General features: G+C 42.4%; 1 protein-coding gene across 6 annotated transcripts in view; it reads left to right on the forward strand.

The window, feature by feature from the left end:
- CUX1 (cut like homeobox 1) overlaps nucleotides 1-23,657 on the forward strand; it is a 281,274-nt gene that overhangs the window by 204,801 nt on the left and 52,816 nt on the right. Inside the window, exons 14-20 of one of the 6 annotated variants that reach the window (XM_040614070.1) lie at nucleotides 44-140; nucleotides 1,270-1,941; nucleotides 2,937-3,002; nucleotides 4,359-4,460; nucleotides 6,761-7,587; nucleotides 9,069-9,234; nucleotides 9,927-9,983. In XM_040614070.1, the coding sequence (XP_040470004.1) occupies nucleotides 44-140; nucleotides 1,270-1,941; nucleotides 2,937-3,002; nucleotides 4,359-4,460; nucleotides 6,761-7,587; nucleotides 9,069-9,234; nucleotides 9,927-9,983 (1,987 nt within the window). The remainder of the gene's footprint in view (nucleotides 1-43; nucleotides 141-1,269; nucleotides 1,942-2,936; nucleotides 3,003-4,358; nucleotides 4,461-6,760; nucleotides 7,588-9,068; nucleotides 9,235-9,926; nucleotides 9,984-23,657) is intronic. The other 5 variants (XM_040614078.1, XM_040614088.1, XM_040614116.1 and 2 more) reach the window with 5 other exon arrangements.

Raw genomic sequence — 23,657 nt, forward strand, 5'->3', positions numbered from 1 at the left:
TTAATGCTTTTAGAAACAAACCTCCCACTTTGATTTTCTTTAGGATGCATCTAAACCGCTGGAGGTGCTGCTGCTGGAGAAGAACCGCTCCTTGCAGTCTGAGAACGCCACGCTGCGTATCACAAATAGTGACCTGAGTGGTAGGTTGACACGATTTTTGGCTAATTCTGGTTTGTTTGCTGTCTTGTAAAGGGAGGGAGGGCTGAGTGAGAGGTGAATGTCTGAGCTAATGCATGGCAGAAAGATTAAGAGGCAACAAGAGCACTGAATAATGTTTGATTTCTGCAGTTTTATAGGCTGGATAATAAAACTTGGAGACTCAGAGAGTCTTTAAAGGTTAGGGAAGAGAGGCATTACGAGATGTACCAAGTGGTAGCATTTGAGGGTATCTTCTGTTTTGGGAACAAATTCATCCGTGGCACCAGAAGTCTCTTCCCCCACACACAATGTTATGCAGAATGTTTGCATATAGAACACAGTAACCTTCCTGTCTGATACGCTTAGATATACTACCACAGCAGGTCAGCTTGGAAAAACAAAATACTTTCTTTTTAGCAAAGTGTGTTTGCCGTTGAGCTTTCGTAATGTGGGCTTTTTACATCTTGCGTGCACATTTTTCAAATGGCAAGTCATGGAATTTCCAGATACTTGAATGCTTATGGTTTTTGCAGCTGGAAGCAAGTTAAAAGTTGCCACTGGCCCTGGGATTACTGAATTCTGAAGCGTTTTATGACTTCTAACTGAGTGATTTTGGTGCATCCACCTAAACGTGATTCCTTTATTCAAATTGGTTTGTCCCAAAATGTAAATGTTTGCTGCATTTGGGTTCAGTCAGGTCCAATGAGTAATGTCTTGAATGAGAGACAACAAAGAGACTTGCTGTCTGTAACTGCTTTTATTTTAAATGTATAACTGCGCTTCATGTAACTGTTCTAGTTTTAATGTTTGTAAGGGGGATTCTCCAGGCTGCAACATACAAGAAAGGTGCAAACATGAAATGCATGTTGTTTGTTTTGGGGGCCTTGTTTGGCTTATTAAAATTACAATTATGGAAAAAAAGAAGAAAAAAAAAACACAAAAAAAACAACAACAAACAAATGAAAACAAACCAAAACCAAAACCGAAACCAAAAATCCCACCACCGCTTCATTGGCCCTTGGAAATCTGCACTTTTTTTTTTTCCCTTTGCGGGGCAAACTTTGCATTTTTTTATCTTGGTTTTTCCCTCTTTGATCCCCCATAATGCATTATGTTTGACCTTCCTTGTAGGGTCAGCCAGGAGAAAAGGGAAAGACCAGCCTGAGAGTCAGCGTCCTGCAACCTTGCCGGCCTCCCCTCCTTCTCAGTTGCTCCGCAACGCGGGGGAGCAGGCTCCCAGTACTAATGGTACACACCAGTTCTCACCAACGGGTTTAAGTCAAGACTTTTTCAGCTCATCCCTGGCGAGCCCCAGCTTACCCCTGGCCTCCACAGGAAAATTTGCACTAAACTCTCTCCTCCAGCGACAGCTAATGCAGTCCTTCTACTCCAAGGCAATGCAGGAAGCAGGAAGCACAAGCATGATTTTTTCAACAGGTCCTTACAGCACAAACTCCATATCTTCCCAAAGTCCGTTACAACAAAGTCCGGACGTAAATGGCATGGCCCCATCTCCCAGCCAGTCAGAAAGTGCTGGGAGCATCTCTGAAGGCGAGGAGATAGACACAGCCGAAATTGCACGTCAGGTGAAAGAGCAATTGATCAAGCACAATATCGGACAGCGGATATTTGGACATTATGTGTTGGGACTGTCACAAGGGTCTGTGAGTGAGATACTAGCCCGGCCAAAGCCATGGAATAAACTGACTGTGAGAGGCAAGGAGCCCTTCCATAAGATGAAGCAGTTCCTCTCGGACGAGCAGAACATCTTGGCTCTTCGCAGCATCCAGGGTAGACAAAGAGGTAAGCGCTCGCCAGCTGAGGGTCTCGCCCTGTTTTCCTGTTAGTTACAAACATTAAAAGCTGAAAGCTTCCCTGTACGGGGCCAGTTGTGTGTTGCTGCTGGTTTCACCCAAAATCAGAGGTCAGGTACAGAAAGTACAGCTTCTAACTCTGCTGTTCAGCACTCAAGCAGGTTAGTATCTTTGCTTCTGCTTTTTTTAGCTGCTGACTTGGGTTTGTCAGCAGGAGCAGGCAGCAGGGACACTTCCATCCCTCCCTTCCCAGTAGCTCCGTGTCAGAGCTAAATACAGAGTGAAAAGGTTCAGTAGCTACTGAGAGTATCTGCCCTCAGAAATACTTCAAGGTTTTTATTTAGGTTTGGTTATTGAGACCAGACTTTTGTTGTGTCTTGTGTGATTTATTTTTTCCCCAAAGTGTTTTGACAAAATGTCATGTGATGCATGAGACGAGTAGCTTAAAAAAAAATCCTAATTTAAAGCAGCTTTGCATATTTAAGGCAGCGATTTTAAGAAATAACATGCATTTCATTGTGATTCATCTTAAGTGAAGACTGAGATTTACATTTAGAGAAACTGCAAAGTAAGTTGTTTACAGTCAAGAAATACTGGAAAAGGCAGGCAGGGTTTTCCTAGATTTTGTTTAATTGAAAGTGCACACTGTTAGATTTATAATCTGTTCTTCCTTTTGATGATTGTACTTGAGGGGATTATCTGCCCATCTTTAACCTCTTCATTTTTGGTATCTCTAGACATTTATTTATATCTGTCTAATCTCCTTTCCGAACGTAGCTGTAATCTTTATTAACAAATCAGCCAGCCTTGCTTCTTCCAAAGTAGCCAGCTCCTCCAGCGCTCAGACAAAGGCTTGAGGGGGCGAGGACAGCTTGAACCCTGGCGGTCAGAGACAGGCTGCTAGCTTCTCATGTCACACAGCCCATGATGTCAGAGCAACCATCCCCTGATTGTTTTGTTCTTACCAAACTTGTTTTTCAACAGAGAATCCAGGCCAGAACCTGAACAGACTATTTCAGGAAGTACCGAAACGAAGAAATGGGTCTGAAGGTACGTCACAGGCAGGTGTTTTTCTTTGCAGTCAATACCTAGGAAGTGGAGTGTGCTTTAGCTGTGTGTTTCCTTAAAACTGTGCAGTTTGATTCTGGCCTGGAATCTGATAGAAAAACAGACAGTAAGTATAAAACAAACCATGGGTTAGATGAGCACTTCGCTTTTTCTAATTCTGCTGCTGCTGTACTAACGTAACCCTGTTTGGATACTTCTTCCACTCCAAACCTCACTGCGTACGCAGATTAAAAAAAAAAAAAGATAAGTGATAGAAGTGGCTTTATAAAGTCATCAGATCTGTTGAAATGCTCTCTTTGCTGTTTTTGTGATTTTGGAGGGAGAATGTTGCACAATTGCAACATCAATCGCGTACTGCTGCTCTAGATTTACTTCTTTCTTCTCACGGGGCTTACGTTGACAAATAATACGCTGTTAAATTAGTGTGATACTTACTTCACTGTGGTGTATGAAAAAGGCAGCAAGACACGTGAACATCAGATCAATAAATTACCACTGAGCAGGAAGTACGAACATTTTCCTTCACAATAGATTAGTTGCAGATTTTGTTCTTTTAGCAAGACAAGAGGCAGAAGAAAAAACAAAAATGGGTACCCCAAAACTGTAGTTGTTTTGACTCCAGTCAGAAATTATCTAGCTCACTGACAAATGATAAGCTCATAATGAAAAATGCAGTTAAGTGCAGTAGCATTCACAGTCATAGTTTTCCCTCCATTTCTTCCCTTTAGAGGTTAAAAAAACCGAAACAACCAAGTAATAGCTCTTAGCTGGAGAGTACTTCAAATGGTATCTGTGTTTAAATGACTGTTTTTCTTAATATATTAACCTCTAGAAAGTTAAAAATTATTTTTATCTAGTTACTTTTTAATTCTGTTTTGGGCTGAATGTATACTCATCCTACTTTGCCTAGCAGCTGATGCAATTTATAAGTTTATTCCTGATCTTACAGTTTTAGCTTTCTTCCTTTCCCCTCTGGTTCTTTTCCCTTCTGTTTCCTCTCCCCCTCCAAAAAAAAAAAAAAAAGAAAAAAAAAGAAAAGGAAAAAAGTAGACCTATATATTATCCTGGAAAAGGAATATATGACCACCTAGTTCTTTCTCTGACGATGTCAGTGTTCTCGTCGGTCCAGTGCAGCTAGCAGGCAGGCTTTTGCACAGCAAAGATACTTTACTACGTTAAGTATGTTCTTGGTGTTGTAAATGTAGGTAAAGCTCCTATGTGAACTGTCACCCGGTCATGCGTGCCGTATATCAGTATGTACTGCCTGTCTTTGTGTTAAAGAAACAACCAAACCAATAGAAGTTTTCCCAGTGTCATCAGTTTTGTTTTCCTCTTCAGGTAATATAACCACAAGAATCCGAACCACAGAGTCTGGCTCTGATGAAGCCATCAAATCCATTCTCGAACAAGCCAAAAGGGAGCTGCAAGTACAGAAAACAGGTACGCTCTCATTTTGTCTCTTGCTCCTTTTATTTCAGAATTTAATTAAAACAATTACCATGAGCTTTCTGGTCAGTTAATTATATTCTTAAAACCTTGAATGTAGGTTTGAAGAGCTTTTTTTTTTTTTTTTTTTTGCTTTTGGGTTTGGTTTTTTTTTTTATTAGTATTATTTAGCGGAGTTGTTTCTGTCTATAAGACACCCCAAGTTCAGGTTACACATGTCACAGCTTGGCAGGGTCCCTGCTCAGCGCTCTGCCTGCTCTGCTCTGCCCTGCTCCCGGGGGAGCAGCGCTGTGAGATTTCTAAACACGTTTTTCCACATGCAGAGCTCTCTGCCTTCTTTACGCTGCTCCAGACCTGCGGGCAGTCGCTCTGCAGGGGGAACCTACAAAATCCTTTCTTCTGCCAGTTTGCTCCTTGGAAAGGGAATGGCTCCTGCTTTCTCTTCTCTTCTCTTTAACTCAAGCCCTAGGGACACAACTGCATGGGCGAGGGAACTGCATGGATTTGTCGGGGTGAAGGTCACGATCTAGCCAGCGACTACCAGTCACATAGTGCCATCGTACTGAGGACATCACGTACTGAAATTATAATATAGGCAAACTCAGTTCTGACTTTTGTACAGCTTTATTTTTGGTTACAAAATGTATTCAGTGAATGAACTGGCAAATCCAAAAAGCGTTTCCTTTCCCGAAAACATCATTAATTTTACATCTTAGCCTGAGATAAGTTTAATTCTCATTGTGTGCTGTCATGTAGTTAACATTTCTGTCTACTCCGTAGCCCTTCCTAAAAGTTTCCAGTACTGCTAAAGCACTAATGCTGAAGTAGAAAGTACTGTGCAAGACTTTAGTTTTGTTTTTTAAAGTAAATATTGATTTAGGGGTTTGGGTAGTTGCCTTTTAAATGAAAACTAAGCTAATCTCATGGCAGAATTTTTATAAAAGAGTAGTTAATATACGATTTAAATAAAATTACTTTATACAAGTAATGATGACATAGAGAAAAACATGGGCTGTGTGCAGGAAACTGCAAGTACGTTGTTCAGTAGCATGTTTCATCTGCGAGTCTCAGGCTTCCTTTCAAATATTAATTCAGCCTCAAAAATCCCTATGAAACCAGTAGATAAAACAGAAGAGAGAGCCCCACTGTCTTTTTTCCCATTTCTTAGCTTTTCATCTATTTTATAGTGAGTGACAGGAAGGGACGTAGGGAAGCAAATTCGGAAATGTATTCAGATGAGGCATAATATTACTAGAATAATAGGCAGCATGTTTCAAATCTTACTTCGCTTTGAGGCCACTTCTTGCAGTGTATGGGTTCCCTGTTACTATCTAGTGCTTCACTTTCCCCGTTCTTTATAGAGTAGCTTTCAGAGGAATTGGGTTTCAAGCAGCAGGGACCTCAGCGGAGGCTAACTTAAATGGAAACAGATGCCATTGCGAAAACCTCGGGGCTCTGCAGAGATCGTTCTACCCCCGTGTTCCAGGCTCTGCTCATCCCCCGACGGCTGCAGCACAGCCGCATGAGTCCTGGTTCACCGCTGTAATACTGCATTTAGGTGTTAATTCTTCTGAAAAAGTGCCCGTGGCTCCATTCTAGGGCTTTAGATAAGGCGGAGAGTGATGGGCAGACATCTGCCTCATTTTTGTAGAGCTGTTTATTTCAGTGGTTGGGACCACGAAACAAGGAAACAGGAAGCAGGAGCATATTTAGCTTGTCAAACAAAATAATGAAGTCTCTTTCTAAAGTTCTTGCTCTGTTGTAATTTGTGTGTTCATGTTTTTGGGGTTAAAAGGACTCACCTGATCTATATTGTAAGAGGGTATTAATAGTCAGTCCAGGTGAATGCAGCTGTGTTCAGTCTTGAGTGTGTGTTACGCTTCATTTGTGGAGACAGAGAGAAGTAAAAGGTTAAATAACTTTGTAAATAAAACCATAAAATGTTATTGACCGCTTGGGGGTAGGGGAGGAAGAAGTGAAGGCTTGATTTTCAAAGGCATTTATTTGAAAATTTTTACAATGGTGGAAAACGTGCAAGTAGTACTAGACTTCTGCAGTTGAGTCTGTGCGTGCAAACGTCCAGCACTTTGGCAACTATAAAAATTTTCCAGTGAAGAACTTTGGAAATCTTACCTTATTTTGAAAAGCACAAAGCTTTGCTTAGTGAAAACTCCTCCCTCCCATCCAGAAATGTATTGCATCCCTTTTTCTGACTGGGAAATAGTTACAGTAGCACGTGTTGAATATAAAGCATATTCCTCTGTTGCATTTAGTCTTTTGGTTGTTTTTCATAGCTGAGCCGGCTCAGCCGCCTTCTGCATCTAGCAGTGGCAATTCTGATGATGCTATTCGATCCATTCTGCAACAAGCCCGACGTGAAATGGAGGCACAGCAGGCTGCCCTTGAACCTGCCTTAAAAACACCACCTTTATCTCAAGCTGACATTTCTATCCTGTCCCCCAAACTAGTATCTACACCTGCAATGTCTTCGGTTTCCAGCTATTCTCCTTTGGCCATATCCCTGAAGAAACATTCATCTGTCACTGATTCCAGTATCTCTGCATTGCAGAACCTCTCTGGGCTCAAAAAGGAGCCTCAGGAGGCACCTGTTCTAGAGCTTCATGGAATAAGTGATTCTGCCCAGGGTATGTTGAGGCATGTTAAAAATGAGTTGGGACGTGGTGGTGTTTGGAAGGACCATTGGTGGAATACTGTGCAGCATGAGAGAAGAAATACAGCTCTTCCTGAAGATGTAAAAGTTGAGGAAGCCAGTGGTGGAAAAGAAAAGGTCAGCAATCAGACTAGGCCAGATCGTAGCCAGCTCCAAGGACCATCTTCTTCAGAGTATTGGAAAGAGTGGCCAAACGCTGAATCACCGTACTCGCAGAGTTCTGAATTGAGCATGACTGGGGCGAGTCGCAGTGAGACACCACAAAATAGCCCACTCCCTTCATCCCCTATCGTGTCTTTGTCAAAACCATCCAAACCTTCAGTTCCTCCACTGACACCCGAGCAGTATGAGATTTATATGTACCAGGAAGTGGATACGATAGAGCTAACGCGGCAGGTCAAAGAAAAGCTAGCAAAGAATGGCATCTGCCAAAGGATCTTTGGGGAAAAGGTAAAGAAGTGGTTCTCTCTTGTTACACCAGTATTGTGAATGTGCGTTTTGCTCGTGACGTTGGTACGGAGCTCAGTTTAACGGCGGGGGATAAGGCACCTATGTCTGATGGAAAAATGTTTTGTTCCGTATGTTAAGTATTTTCAAAATAAGCTCACAAAGGAGAGTATTAGTTGTCCTGTATTTGGTGAGTCGCCTAGTTTTTTATACAAAGATTGGCTTCAGCCAGCTGTAATTAGAAATGGGGCCCCGAGTTTAGAAATGTTGAAAGCTGAAGCAAATGTTATTGAGACTCAGTATTTCATGCCTAACGTAATGAATTCATGGAATATTTGAGTAGTGCCATTGTCATGACTGGAGAGTCTTAAATTTGTTAGAAGTGAAGATTATGGACACAAGAGCATTTTTCTTCTTTTTTTTTTTTTTTTTTTTTTAATATTTGGAAATGTGCACAAAGGTACTTAAACAAACACGCAGAAAATCCCCTACCTCTCCTTAGTCTGAAGTCAGGAATTCGCAGTCCTTTCTTACACCTGGTGATTGCTATCTTAGCGTGCTTTGAGACGTTTTTAAGCAATGTTTGATTACAGATACGCCATGCACGATAAGGTTTTCTGAATTTCTCATGCCGTGGGCCCTAAGCATTGAACGTGTGGGATTTTGGGGTGGTCCCTGACCACCAGAAAACACCTCCCACACTGTAAGAAGTGGTGGACATCTGGTGTTTCTTCTTCCTATAAAGAATTGAATCAATATAAAAGTATAATAGGAGCTGGCATCGCACTATTGCCTTTTCACTAAGATGTAAAATGAAAAAGCTGACCTCTCGGGGTCGTTAAAGATCCCATGGCAGCTTTCATTAAGTATGATTTTTAACTCCTGTACCTGCGCTGAATTCCAGGCAAATAATTGCATTCTGCCTGTCTGAAATTCCCCCTTCGCTGCAGTCGGCTCTATTCTTAAATATTTACTTACGTGGAACAGCCGCTGCTACAGGTGAAAACACACATCTTTATAATTCATACCAAAAAAATGAACCAAATATAGGCCTAGTCTCAAAAGTCCCAATTATTTTTGTTTGAGAACAAAATACATGCCAATCATTGCCTGTTTTATCTGCCTGTGTGTGCCTGGACTCTGTGTTTTTCCTGTTAAAACCGATGAAACTATTTGACACAAAATATGAAAAGCATGCAAATCTCGCACCATCCTTCTGCCGTTTGTACTGCCGCTCCGTTCCTGCCGGAAAAAAAAAAAACCAAAAAAAAACCCACACTCCAGAAGGAAACCACGGCAGGAGAAAAACATTTCCATCTGAGTACCTACAGATGTCATTTTGCAGTTTTACTAATTGTCCGTATGAAAACGATTCAAGCGCCGTAGCAGTAAAGGAAACCAAAGTGACTTAAATTACAACACCCCCTCCCCCCTGCTTCCACGTCCAATGTGTTAACGTGCCGTTCTTGGTTGCTTCACTTCAGGTATTGGGGCTGTCCCAAGGAAGTGTCAGTGACATGCTCTCCAGGCCAAAGCCATGGAGTAAATTGACCCAAAAAGGCCGAGAACCATTTATTCGTATGCAGCTCTGGTTGAATGGTGAGCTGGGACAGTGTGTCCTGCCTGCACAAGGGCAGCAACAAGGACAAGGTAATTAAAATTCCACTATGTTGTTTGAGTTGAGGAGGAGGAAATCTTTTTTTTTTTTTCCTTCTTTTTTTTTTTTGTTCCTTTTTTTTTTTTTTTTTTTTTTTTGGTTAAATTTGCAGTAAGCAAGCCTTGCACCCGGTGCTACTCCAGGCATTACTGGAAGTGGCAGCGTCCACCCTTGCAGCCCAGCTGGTCCCTAGGAGGACACACTGGGAATGTTTACGAACGAAGCACTCGTTTATGCGTAATTGATAAGCAGCACTTATCAAGTTCCTAATTAGGATGATATTATCTAGGCATGAATATGATACATAATTCAAAAAAATTTTGGCCCAAGAGCTGGAAAATCTCGTGCACTGTTTTCTAGGGTTACGTAGGGGATTTTGATTGTTCCTAGGAGAGTATCGATTGCTTTCTCAGGAGGTGAGCTAGAAGAACTAAGCTTTAAAGGGGGAATGCTGTGTTGCAATTACGCTTTTATGTGGCTTTCTCTTATCCTAATACCTATTGATACAGAAAGGCTAGACTCGAGTTTGGCCTCAGTTGTACCCTGATAATGCCACTGACTTAAACGAGCAGCACGCCCTTGCTGAGGTCAGCAGTTTGCTATTTGTTGAGCCTGCTTACTGTTTAGTTTGTGGTTTGGCATCTCCTTTTATTGTTCCCTGATTTTCCTCTCCTCTCTTATCTAGTCCTTCACTCTGTGACATCATTACAGGATTCCCTACAGCAGGGATGTGCAAGCTCAGGTAATCAGCTGGTTTCAATGATTTGCTCTGAAATAATTCTCTGTGCTTTTGTTACATTTCTTTTGCTTTGATGCCGAGAGGTTTCTTGCGTTTTGTTGTATCATACAGGAGTCCCTTCAGTTTTTTTTATTAACACAGTTAATTCCTCGTTCTCTCCTTGTTGCTATGGCAGATGTAGGGAGTACACATATTTAGCTGCATATATTAGGTAAAAAGACTCTGATCTTAAGAGATCATTGGCTCTGTAGGGTTTTTTTTACCATAGTTCAGCTTATCAACTTGACATGTGACAATGGCTGTAAAACAAGCCTTTCGTTTGTAATGTGATCTACATACTCCAGCTGCCTTACTCGCTGGCATTTTTTTTTTCCCACTTCCCTTTGCACAAAATCTGCTTTGTTAATTTGAAGGTGGGGAAAAGACCACGGTATGCCTTTCTTTTTCAAGCTCCGTTAAATATTCCGAGCCGACTTTTTTTTTCTCCCTCCCCTTTCCGTTTGCAAAAAAGCAGATGCAGCAAAGATGAGTGTCAAGGAGAAGTGAATTGCTAAAGGTTTTGTAAGATGGCCACGGTATAGGAGGGAGGCTGGAACAGAACAGCTGTGTTCCTGCTGTTAGATACCAAACTCTACCCACACAGACTTTTTACCAATGATACGCTTAACTGACGTAAACCACTTGGCTGTTCTCTAGTCTAGAAAAAGACTTGTGCCCTGCTCTGTACTTACAGCCCGTACCCTGTACTGGAGAATTATTGCATTTCAGGATACAGAGAAGGATGGGTTGTGCTCTTCTTCGACTTTTCTGCCATTCTGAAACACTTTTTTTTTTTTTTTTTTCTGGAGCTTGCTGGCTTTATTCTGAGTATTCCAACCAAACTGCTTTTTCTCTCTACGGGGAAACTATTTTGCATTCTAAAAAGATTTTACTAGAAGAAAAACCGTGATGATATTCAGTCCACGTTTTTCTTAAGGAGAACAGTTGAAAATAAATAGATAAAAGGGAAAAAAAAATGTCCCTGGTAAAAACAAGCCACAAAAACAAAACCAAAATGGGAAAAAATCATTTGCAATCATAGGGCTATTGTTATTGATAGCCAAGCATTTAGAGAACATGGAAATTTCCCGCGATATTTTATACACTGCTGTTCATTAAAAGCATGCCATTGACTACTTGTTTGTAGCATCAATACTATGCAAGAGTAACTGTTACAGTTATAAACGCCTAAGACAGCGTGGAAAGTGCGAGTAATTAATTGTAACCATTTTAAGAGGAATTTGAAATCAGAGGAGCTGGGAAAAAGCTGCATTGTTATTGCTAATCATCATATTTATGACTAACTGTAATTATAAAAGATTGAAAGACAAGCCCATAGTATTAAAATTCGACCACCTTCTGGATTCCCATGAGGATCGCTGGTAGCTGAAAGTGATTTCCTTCAGGAAGTTCAGTTTTGCTGCTGTGATATTTTGCTCCCCTCCCACACTCCCAATCTCGTTTGTCAGTTCCTGCCCTTGAGCTAATATTTTGTGAGGCGACACATTGCTATCAGCTAATAAAATCATATTATTGATGATCGCCCTCCTTCTTTCCTTAAAGCAGACTTACAAATGAGAAAATGGGCTCGTGCCCTTTTCTTCCTCCTTTCCAGCGATAGAAAATAAAATTGTTGTACAAGACATCCTTTTCTTGGTGCTTTTCTCCGTATAAAGGGAAAAGGAAGGTTGTGCCACCACACAGAACAGAAGAGCAAAACCAAGTTATTTGAATAAGGAAGGGCAGTTTGGTAATTTTCTTTTATTAGCAGCTGTTCTGTAATTAAAAGGGCAGCAAACAGTTTGGAAAAGGTAATAATAATTATGCATTTGTGAAAGATCCTCCACTCCAGGGTAGGGAAAAAAAAAAAAAGACAGCTCCAATTTTCTGGTCTTCTGAGACATTTCCCAGGAAAATCAAGGCAGAAAAGGTTGCATACTTGTAATTTTAAAACAGAAATTAATCAGAACAATTTTGAAATGAGAAAAAGGTCTGGAGCCTTTTCCATGTAATATAATTGGTTTGGAACTTGTTGAATGCATGAAGGGAAAGAAGTGAAATTAAACTAATACATTCAGTGGCTCCTGAGTGCTTTGCCAAGAAGGTCTTCAGTGTACAGAGTGTCAACATGCATAGTAAAGTCTCCAACTTTTATTAGCTGTGAGTATTTTCATTACTGTTTGGCACTATTCTATCAAACTAGCAAGATTTTCTGGATTTCTGACCCAGTTAGTTACACTTCTAGATCATAAGGTTTTGATTAACACCTCATTCATGAAAATCTATTCTTTTGTCTGGTGATTTTCCATTGTCACACGTGGACAGATGGACCCATCAGTCTTCTATATATGGGAACAAATGGATAAGCATTAGATTGATAGATAGATAGATAGATAGCAAAGAGAAGCCAGGCTTGTGTTTCTTCTTTGAAAGCTATACTTACAAATTTTGAAAACATGCAGTCCGTATCAAAATTACAGCCAAAGATATATATATCTCTGTATTTTCTGCCTGTGACCTTTCATCAAGGCTTTGGTGATCTTGTGCGAGTTTCAGTGAACATGTTTTACACAAAAATGGTGTGTGTACCCTAGGTGGTCAAAAATAGTATCACTGTGCCTTTTCTAACATTTTTTTCCTGTGTATTTCCTTCCACCTAAATGCTCTAATGCCCTTGGGTAAATCTGCCTTTTTAATGATTTATGTGTCAAAAGCATGGACCAAATCACGTGGAAAAAAAAGTTGAATTAGTGTCACCCAACTGCATCAGCATTTTTTCATGATGAATTTGGCCCTTATTTAGTTGCATTACTGATGATCAGAGCTGGGTTGGGTTTGGACAGTAGCCATGTGCCAGAAGAAGGTTTATGTGCTTGGATTTTTTTCTAAATACTTGCACTGTATATAGCTTCTATTAGTTTGTTTTATTTTGGGGTCTTGTGTCTTTACTGAGCATCTATATGACATTAAGACAGAGTTTCTTTTCTGGTGCTGTTGGTTTCATAGCTACTCCCAGGAAAGCCGGATTTTTATTCGCTTTTGTATTTATCCTCTGTGAAGGACATGTACTCTCTCTATACTACATTAAAGACTTGCAAATACTCAGTGGGAAAAAGACGTGCCTTTTTGGTATGTGTTTCTGTAAGGGTCGTCTTATGACCTAATGTGGAAATCTTCATTTGCCGATACAGCTGCGGGTGATCTCAGGGGATTTTGAATTTCCCTTTTGTTTGTCTTCCTTTCTGGGTATCATCCATCATTCCTAACCTCATGCTGCTTAGCAATAGTAACACTCATGGGAGTTGAAGAAAGGATTATAGCAGCATAAAATGGGGAGCTAATTAGAGCTTGTTTCAAAATCAGAATCTAGCTTGAGATAATTGCGTATTATCTGGTGATTTAAAAACCCAAGATCTACTGTATTTAGATCAACTAAAATATGCATAAAAGCTTTATTTTCCAAATAAAACATTTGTAACAACAGAGAGATTACTTCTTATCATCCCTTGGGAAAGAAAATCTAAGAAAAAAAAAAAATCAGAACGCAATCTATGGTTTACTGTAGTTGTGATATTAACAGACATATTGTGGAACGATGACAAACCCAGGTATCCATGGTGGTTTTATTTACGTAATACGTATTTCAGTAGTATTTTTCAGTACAGAAGCTGCTGAGCACAGCCAGGTAGTTAAGTGTGTACTGGGTGGATCATCCTGGTTACCTGATGACAGAAGGATGCTGTCACACTGACTGCTCTGGGAGGAACAAGGTGGGGGGAGAGTATATGTCAGGCTTGCAGTCCGTATTCCAGATTAGTGTCCTGATGCGCTTCTGGAAAGAGCTAGCTAGCCATATGGTGACAGTGGAGAAGCTCTTACCCCACCCCCCATTTCTCCGTGATTCATGATTCTTTCTTGCATTGTACTGTTTTGTTCTGGATGGGCAGAGCTGGCCGAGATGGTGCTCCAGAGCACAATAGGGATTAGCACACGGAGAGCTGAATCCTTAGTACCTTGAGATGACCCAAGGGATCAGTCCAGCGATGCTGACAGATCTTGTCAAATTTGAAGCTTTTTTTTGTTGTTGAATCAAAGAGGAGAGGGAGACAGTTTTGCAGTCGTTTGCTGGCATTCCGGGTTAATAAAATTGTATGACATGAAATGTTTGTGGTTAACGTAGTCTATAAAAATGGAAGAGAAGGGAGGTCACGTGGGTTTTAATAGCTGAGTAGTTGGGCTGCTGGAGTTCCTTGCATGGATGGTTTATGTTTGCTGACGAGTTTTTGAGTCCTTGCATTTGGTGGAGAAGGTTGTCTCCTTTTGTGCTAGGTGCAAACACATTTGTCAAGTTTAGAGCTGAACAACTACATCAGCCAAGTAGTTACCTTCACGCTAACCCTGAAGCACAGCAGCACGTCTTGGTGAAGTTTCCACATTCTTTCTGTGTGGCTTGAGATTGCGGCTCTGAAGCAGTTGGCTGTGACTGTCTGGATTTCAAACCATAGGATATCAGTTGGCTCCTCATAAGGGCAGCTGTTGTAGTCTGTCTGTAATGTGTGTGATCATACTCTGTGCCATTTCCCTGACATTTGGACCATGAAAACCTTCCTGGCAGCCTTTCTGGTATCAATAAAGCTGGGAGAATCGCTGTCAAGGCACCTCACTGGGACCTGGGAATGCAGCACAAAGTCAGTGCTTCAGGTTCAGGCTATCACTGGTAGCCATCATCTGGCGATTTCTGCCTCTTGCCTGGGTCTGTCCTCCCCAGGCTCTCTTGCGTGGCCGGAGTCCTTTGGCCATCGGTGATGCTTTGCAAATAAGTCAGTATTTGTAAAGAAGTTCCTGTCCTAGTTGTGTTCTTTTCTGTCCACTGAACCACCCAGGGATTAAACTCGCAGAAGATGACTCCATCCTCATTGTGGTCATAACTTTATTGTTATAAAAGTGCTAAAGTAAAATACATAATCATAGAGTGAACGCTGTTTTCTAGGCAGATATTCCTTGCGGCTGAATTACTGTGACAAAGCACCAACACACTTTTCATATTAATATGGCAAAGAGGAGACTCAGGCTGGATTCTAAAGACAAATGTAATTCACTCTGAAGTGTGGTTAGGAGTTCGTAGCATTTGTTTTGGAGAAGTTACCGAGTCAAGTTGCAGCTGTTTTATTTCTGTGGTTAATTTGGGAACGTGGGTCCATTCTGCTCACTCCCCTTTGGTGTGCAGGAAAAGATCTCCAAGCAAGGAGCTGCTGTGCAGCTCAGCAGTAGCATTTAGCCAGGTACACTAATACCTCGTTCTCAAAGTCTTCATTTTTAAAAATTGAAATTAATTTATGAATATTTTTTTAAAACTGTACAGAAAAAGAAACTTTCCTGACCGTTATTGCTGCTACACTTCTCAGGTAGTCTGTAGGAATACCAGTTAGTATAGTAGCTGCTAAAAAGTGGATGTAGCTTGTGAGTAGTTGCTTTGACTGTAACTTCAGCATCAGTCTGAGCATGTAACTTCCTTGCACTCTTCAGGATTTGTTTAAAAGAAGCCATGGCCATTGAATATTAGAGCTCTGTAAACCTCACGGTTCATCATTTAATTACCAGTGTTTTCTCGTCCCTCCGCTTGCACGTTTGGAGATGAGCAGCCTCCTTTGGGGAGGGAGCCCACATTACCCCCCCTCCCTGCTTTCAGGCACGGGGGGCTTCTCCTGCCAGCTTCTAAGCACAGAAGAGCTGAGTGGAAAATGATGAGCTGATACATTAGAAAGCCAAATATAAAAATAACTGGAGCAGCACTGAAACACCAACGAGGCCGTCACAGTCATGCCACAGCACGGGAAGGCCAGGCAGCTCCGGGGGGGGTCAGGAGCCAGGGTGATGGCCAGGCTCTGTCCCCCATGGGCTGGCAGCTGCAGAAGGGGTTGGAAAGGCTCTTCTCCGAAGGGAACAGATATTTTTCTGTTGGTAATAGGAGGCTCTGGCAGCTGGCAGAAGCTGACGTTGGTCTTCTGGTTGCTTGTGGGAAAAGGAGAGGGCTGCAGGTCCAGCCCCCGTGGCCACGTGGCTACCACCGGTGGGATGGAGGTAGCCATCATGCCCTCGACCATCCCCAGGCAACAGCCCAGCCGTTGCTCAGCAAATTACAAAATGCTCCTCCACTGGATGAAAATTACCTTGCTTTCAATTCAAAGAACAGATAATGGGCTATTTTCCTCCCAAAATACTGGCGAAAAGGTGTGCTAGCACCGAACACACGGCTCGTTATTCCCGTCTGATAATGGGGCTGGAGCTACGAGGCAGCTGCCTTCTCCACCAAGTAGCTCTGGAACAGGGAAATAAACAGCCTGTTAGACTCGAACAATGAAATCCTGTTCCGATCATAGAGGTATATATTACTTGATAGCAAATCATTCCCAAGAAGAAAAACCAGAAAATTACCAGAAAATTAACATCTTCAAAGTTACCTTGTAGCCTGTCCTTTGCGTTAGGGTGCCAGAGAAACGGATGAATTTGTCTTACCTAATTTGATGGGTATTGGAGGTTTTTAAATTTGCCAGCAGCCATCCAGAGAAACAGCAAATGAAAGAATCCAGTGATTATTTTAAACTTGATGAGAAACACAACTTGCATTGAAAACAAAGCAAAGCAGATTTGAGATCAGATTTAAATAAAAGTGAAAATAGAAAAATCTCCAATTAAAAAGCCTAATGAAAGGAGAAAATATAATGACAACAAGAAATGTAAAACAGGCCTGAAGTACATGGCCCATATTTATACTTGTCAAAGATAGCGACTTAAAAGATACTTGTTCCTTTGGCTGTGTCTGTGATGCCCTATAGTGGGGTTGAAAAGGGTGATTGTTGCCCAGAATAATTCAGGCACTGTTTGAGACTATTTATTGGCAAAACATGAGCTTGCCAAAACACCCCCACGTTGCTGTCAGCGCTGGGGGTCTCTCGGACAAGACTGTCCCAGGACAAAAAGCTGCTTTGGAGAGGGACGTTGTCCTTGCGAGGTGTTCTCACCAGCTCTCCTCGCGGGTCGCCTGGAGCCGCTGCAGAGCTGGACCGAAACACTCTTCTCTGTCACGCGGCGTGAGATGTTCCCTTCTGGCGTCTTCTCCTGAGACATCCCCCTTTTCACTCTTGCTTGCTGAAGGGAGGCTGGGATGGATGCGGGGACGGGGGCTGCCCCCTCCGGCTCCTCTCTGCCTGGTCCGCAGGCACGAAAGAGGTGCGAGGGGGCTGCAGTGTAACTACAGTTGTCTTTTAGGTTTGTTTCTCTCTTTTACCCCTCTGGAACTTGGGTCCTAAAAATAGTGCGTGTTTGAACTGGCAGATGTTTCATTTGTCCTTTGCGAGAGGACCAAAATTAGCCTCTCATTTGGCACCTAAATAAAGCAACTTAACTGCCTTTATGCGAACTTTGCAATTACTGTCTATTGAAGTTGCAACATTTTGTTGTGTTTGATGGGGAAGGGTATTATGTAAGCAATACCAGCACCTAAAAAACCACCAGACCTTGAAGGAGAGAGGACGAGCAAGAATGAGCCCAACTGTTCAGTTTTGGGTTTTCATTTGGGTTTTTTTTTTAACTTTTTCTGATGTGAGGCAGGTGGTTTTTCCCTAAAGAGGGTTTCATTTAAAAAAAAAAAAAAAAAAAAAAAAAAGGAAAAGTAACTTGGAAATGCTGAGAGTGCTGTCTATTGTAAAGGTAAAAAAAAAATTTCTAATAAAAGGACAGCAATGGTTTCTCTAATTTTCAGAGAAAAATCTGCACAGAACGCCTGAAGCTGGGTTAGCAGTGGGACTCCCCAGGGGCAACAGAAAGATGTTATAATCAATTACCACATCATAACACTGATGTATGATAATTACTGAGTGTTCCTCCTGAGATAGTGCAGCATTTGGCTGGGATGCAGCTCTTTCATGGTCCACTGCCTGATTAATATGCAAATAATAGGCTGATTGCATGATGAATGCAGAAAATGAGTTCGCTGATAACGTGAGCACCGAAGCGGGAAGATGATAAATTACTTTTACTGACTGTCCTACATTAAGTACCCTTTCTCAACAATTTTATCACAAATTAAGTAAAGCAGTATGGAGAGATTATGAGGATGTGTAAAATAATGTACCTTAATAGCTTTTATAATATTGTTGCGTACAATGTAAATGTCATTTTGTTTCAGTACTTTAGGCAGTACTCCTCCTGAAGAGGAGTGCGTTTAGTGTAGCAGTGTTCAGGGTCACTCCTCCTCGACTGCTTGCTTCTAAGAAGAGCAACCCACTGCGCTGCGGCTGTTAGATGGGATGCTCGGTTGGGGAAGGAAAGCAGTCATTAGCCTCCCGTCCATCCCCTATGGATCTTGCCCGTAGCAAATGAATGTCCACATTGTTTAGCGGGGGAGATATGTTTAAATGCGATGCACGGTGCACATATGTGTTCTGCTTCATGCTCTTGGCTGGAGTAGCCAAGAGGTTAAAATCTCGAAGGAGGATATAGAAATACCTTCACACCCAGGCTTACAACAGAGGAGGACAGCAAACAATCATAAACGCATAACGTGTTAAAGTTAGTGTCTAATCACAAGGTCAGCAAGTCGACAAAGACACCATAAAGTGCAGCATAAAAGCTCTGACTCTATTTTCCAAAAGGTATTCTGCATGCATTTATTTTGATTATACTAAAAATATAACGATGTAGGGTTGTGGCATCTTGATTGATTGCTTTCATGACATATTTGTTTTAATATTCAGAAAGTCCTTAATAAAGCTTCTGCACACAAGCTGTTTTAATAATAAGGTTATTGAAAATATTTTCCAGCAGTTATTTCTAAATGTCGACTTCTGACTAAGTTACAGAAACAGACAAATCTGAATGTTAAATAAAGGTTAGCAGAGTAGAGCAGTGTCTTTGAAAGCAGCCATGATTTTGCCATTAATCATCTAATTTGATTTCTTTTTTAGAAAGAGTTTTTTAATTGCTTAAAGGTGATACATAAAAACAAAAAATTACGATTCAGCACTCTTCGATGCAGAGACCCAACTTTGGGCTCCAGAAGCCGTGGGTGAGCAGGGGGGCGTTAGAGGAGATTCTCCCTGTGTGCTTGCTGTGTTGTGTACCTGTTCCATAGACATCGCTGTTGGGCAGTGAGCCTGGACAAGGATTTGGGGCTGTTGGCCTGACCTGAGCATCGCTCTGATGTTTCCCATTGTGTGTCTACATCCAGCTAAAAAAATTCTCAAGTTCCTATTTCCCGCCCGCCCCCCCCTTCATTTGTTGTAAAATAGCACTTTAAAAATATGGCTATATAGAGACCTCATGCTTCCCTGTCAGCCATGTAAAAAATTTTCCTTAATGCTTCTATTTGAGAGTTTTATCAGCTGGTGCAGTTGTGTTGGGGGTTGGTGCGTCCATTTTGAAGTCCAGTAGATCCCAGTGCAACTTCTCATTTGAATCGTTTAATTCCGGTTGTGTCTTTCCGCACAAGGTTCTGGACATCCTAGGTGTTCAGACTGCCCTTTGTAGCATTCCATACCCCGCATCCGAGCCCACCCATGCCACAGCAGAGCACCAAGTACCAGAGTCCCCCTCACTCAGAAGGAGCTGGATGGTTTGAGTTTACCCAGCTTTACGGCTGTCCCGCTCTCTGATGTTGCGGAGCCGTTCCTCCTGTCCGAGTACCTGGATTTTGCCTCCGTCCGTCCAGGCGCGGCGTGGTGCCTAGGTTGTGCAGAACAGAATTTTCCAGCTCTTGAGGCATGTGGCATCAGTGGGGTACAACACACGGCTCGGAGAGCGCTCGGGCGCTCGCTGGCACAAGTGCTCGAGAGCTGGGTCTGAAGGGCTGCACGTGTTCGCCAGCCAGGACGTTCGGGGACACCTTCCTGCAGCAGCCGGAGAAAGAGGGGTGAGACCCAAGTGACAGCACTGACCTACTCCACGTGGCAAAGGCTTTGTAAGAGGCAGGCAGAGGGAGGAAAATCTGACCCATCGAGGCTGTGAGCCGAGCAGGACGGTCCCCTGCCCTGATTCCTCACTGCAGATTTGGTTGCCCCAGCTCCGTGGGGCAGCACGATTGTGGTTCAGTGTCAGGCGAAAAATGGAAGTAAAGGCTAGAGCTAGGCCAGGAGTACCTTAAACTGGTATGGTGCCAGTTCGTGGCTGTGAGAAGTCGCAGGTTTGGGCACAATAGTGGGATTTCCAAGACTGTCTGAGGCGTTTGTGGTTGTGTATTCATTGAAAGGAGAATTGGTTGCCCAACTTCTCTGAGTACTTTTAAATGCCCAGCTGTAAATCTCTCTTCATGAGTCTGTCGCAAGTTCCCATCTTATTTGCTCTATTCTGAACTTCTCTGATTTCTCCAGCTCCTTCTGGTTTCTAGAATGGCTCAAAAACACATTTTTTTAATACAAGCGCAAAGCTAACATAATTACTGAAAATGCAACACAAAATTGTGGCAATACCTTGTAATCCTTTAACAATACTCAGAAGCAGTTTTTTCGAGTACTTCGAACATTTACCCTGATCATTCAGATAGTTTTGTGTCCTCCTGTCACTTGACATATACTCATATGCAGAATGGGTATATGTATATACTTTTTTTTTAGTATTGCCCCAGTAATTTCAGAGTTAATCAGAGCTGGTTTCCTCCCCTTTCAGTGCAGACGCGCATACATCTGCACGCTTTCCTAAAGGGGTTTTCTTTTGATCCCTCCCCTCATCCACATAAAATTTCCCTCTGAGCCAAGACCCAAAATAACATTTTCCCCAAAGTTATAACATTTGTCAAATAAACAAACAAACAAAATCTCCACGGTCATAGTGGGAATCTATAATCGGAACTATAGCGAGTGCTTGCAACTATAACTGCATGTACTGATGTACTTTACATCATTATATATGCACACTGTAGGGAGGTTTGTATACTCCCTACATATAACTGTGGGAGTTTATAACCGTAGGGAGGATCACATTTTCATAAACCACATTAATTTGCAAATTGTGAATAGGCAAGGTTCACTCACTTAAAGCAGATCCACCGAAACCACTACCTGGGAGAAAGCGCTCCGCTTTCACGTGTCATTTCTTTTAATTAGTCAGAAGAGGGATGTATTGCAGTGCTGTTCCGCAAATGCTGATCAGATTTATTACATAGTTCGCACTTGCACCGCACCACTGTTAGCGAGGAGAGTTGCTATGGTGCTTCAGAAAATCTTGCAAAGACAGCCAATGCTGAACGTAAAATCAGATAGAAGGTCAAGAGAACAAAATCCCTCCCTGAAATTTTCAGACCTTGGGAAACAGAATAACGCGCTTGTCCTGCAGATGCTTCGGTTGATCGGCTGTGTGATCAGGTCCTGCTTCTCAGGGCAACACACACACTGGTTTTTGGTCTGGGAATTGGACAGAATGGGCAGCCTCATCATCAGGGGAAACCAGAAACTAATCCAGTCCCAGTGTGAGCCACTTTGGTCTCAGGCAGCCTGCCAGGTCTGTTGTTGTCCATTAACTCATCTGCACGAGGAGGTAAACGCAGGCCCTGAAGTAGCAAATGCTCTTTTAAGAGGTTGCCGAGAAATCTCCTGTCCGCGTTTGTCTGCTTTCGTCTTCCCCTCTAATTTGCTGTAAAGGGAATGAGCGGAGCGTGGGATGCTTCGTTGCCTCCCTGCTCCGCTGTGCACAGGACGTGGCGATTCTCACTGCTCCTCGATCAGGAATTTTGAATTTGACTAGTTTGGCATAAACCTGAAGCCCGAGTTTTGGACATTATGAAAAGTGGTGCATCAAACCAAGCGCCAGTTAAATCATGTTTGGGTTCTTGTCGGAATGTCACAGAGTACCCTGTCATTTTGTTTTAGCAACTTGTCCTTCCAAATGCGCAGTTCGCCTTATGGCATGCCAGCAGTAAAAATGTCACTTACAATAATTACTTTTTGGTGAAAATGCTTGCTGACTTCCTACCTTCAAGCTGTTTTTTACACAGTGGGGAGATAATAAGAAATGACTTTATCCTGACTGCTCAAATGAACACTAAATGGAATTTAGGTTATTATTACTGCAGATAGAGGACTGTGTATTGAAATTTAAATAGTGGATCAGATAAACTACAGAGATTTGTGTCTGAAAATTATAGTGGATCTGCTTTTTCAATCCACTTCGCTCTGAAACTTAAGGCAGCTGTTGCCTGCCTGCTGTCTTTAGAATATAATATTTTTCATAATCCTTTTAGAGGCCCCTGAATACCTCCTGCGATTTGCATGGTCTTCCCCAACTTTGCCATTTTCGTACCTTGTTCCCCACGAGCCCTTTTGCCGTTGATTAGCTAAGTTTGTGTTAGCAACAACACTTGGGCAGTTTATTCTCCCAGCGATTCCCAAGCTGCAAAAGCGCAGGGTGCTCTTTATAACCGGGTGAGTACACAGGGAGGAGAGGCTCGGAGCGTTCAGCTTGTGTGGTGTGCTTGCAAATTCAGATGCTCTCGGTGAACTCTTTGCTCTGAACTTTTGCTGTCCGAGTGGCTGTAAAGTCAGTGCACTGCTGTAGGAGTTGCGGCAGGGTCTGAGCAAAAGTGGCAAACCTGCAGCTCTCAAAAGGCGTACAAGAAGTTCCACCGGAGGAACGTGCCTGTGCTGGCAGACAGCAGCGGGATGCCTCTGGGACTGATGAAACTGTATCCATGTCTCCACACTGCTCCGTCATCTAGATACCTCTGTTGAGGGGGATGCATCCGGGACTGCTGTCAGGTCATGTAGACATCTGCGATTTTCTGGGGAGGTTGTAGCAGGCATCACCTGCAAGTCTTTACATCTGAGGTGTCCTGAGCAGCTTCAGAAGGAGCATCCCACCCAAGTGTGCTGTGGATCTGAGCTGTACTGCTGCTTTGGTAGGGAGGACTGTGTTGGATTTCTTCCTGCGGTCGGAAGAGTTCCTGTGCATCACAAAAATGGTCCTTCTTGACCAGTGCCCTGCAGTTTTGCAGAATATAATTAAATGTCGCTGACCAACGAGTTGGTGCAGCTGAGTGATGATACTGAGTGCTGCAGGAGGGGAGCCCCCTGCAGCCTATGGTTCATTACACCCTATAGGGATTTTGTCATGTCACGATAGCTGAACATGATCAGACCTCGTAGAGGAATGTGTCAGCCTGATACTGTGTTGAGGGAGGTGTTTTCAGGTAATTTGCAAGCCACCGGTGGGATAATTATAGTCCAAAATCTTCTACAGACAGTGTTCAAGCAATTTGGGACCCAGGATCCAGTACTGGGGACCTGACCCCAGCTTGAGGGTGGGGAGTCTTGTAGCTGGAGAAGAATAAGAAAAACTAATTTTAAGTTCAGGAAAACTGACATAACCAATGAGTAGAGACTGGAACTCCGTTTCCAACATCGCCAAGCTGTGGTGATGGTTTGGGGTTTTGTTGTAGTAAGATGGTCATTCAAGCAGCAAATTCTATATTGGGAAAATAGTATTTTAAAAGAAGACAGAAGCTATTTGTGTAGTGTTGACTCTGTTCCCATTTGTTTATGTATCTTCATATTAGATTGTGCATCCCTCTCTAATACTGTAGTAGGAAAAAAACCCACAACTGAAGAATTCCCTGACTTAAGAATAAGGACCATGCGTGCTGCCAGGACT

The sequence above is a fragment of the Falco naumanni genome, chromosome 1 (assembly GCF_017639655.2).
Source record: "Falco naumanni isolate bFalNau1 chromosome 1, bFalNau1.pat, whole genome shotgun sequence".
NCBI lineage: Eukaryota > Metazoa > Chordata > Aves > Falconiformes > Falconidae > Falco > Falco naumanni.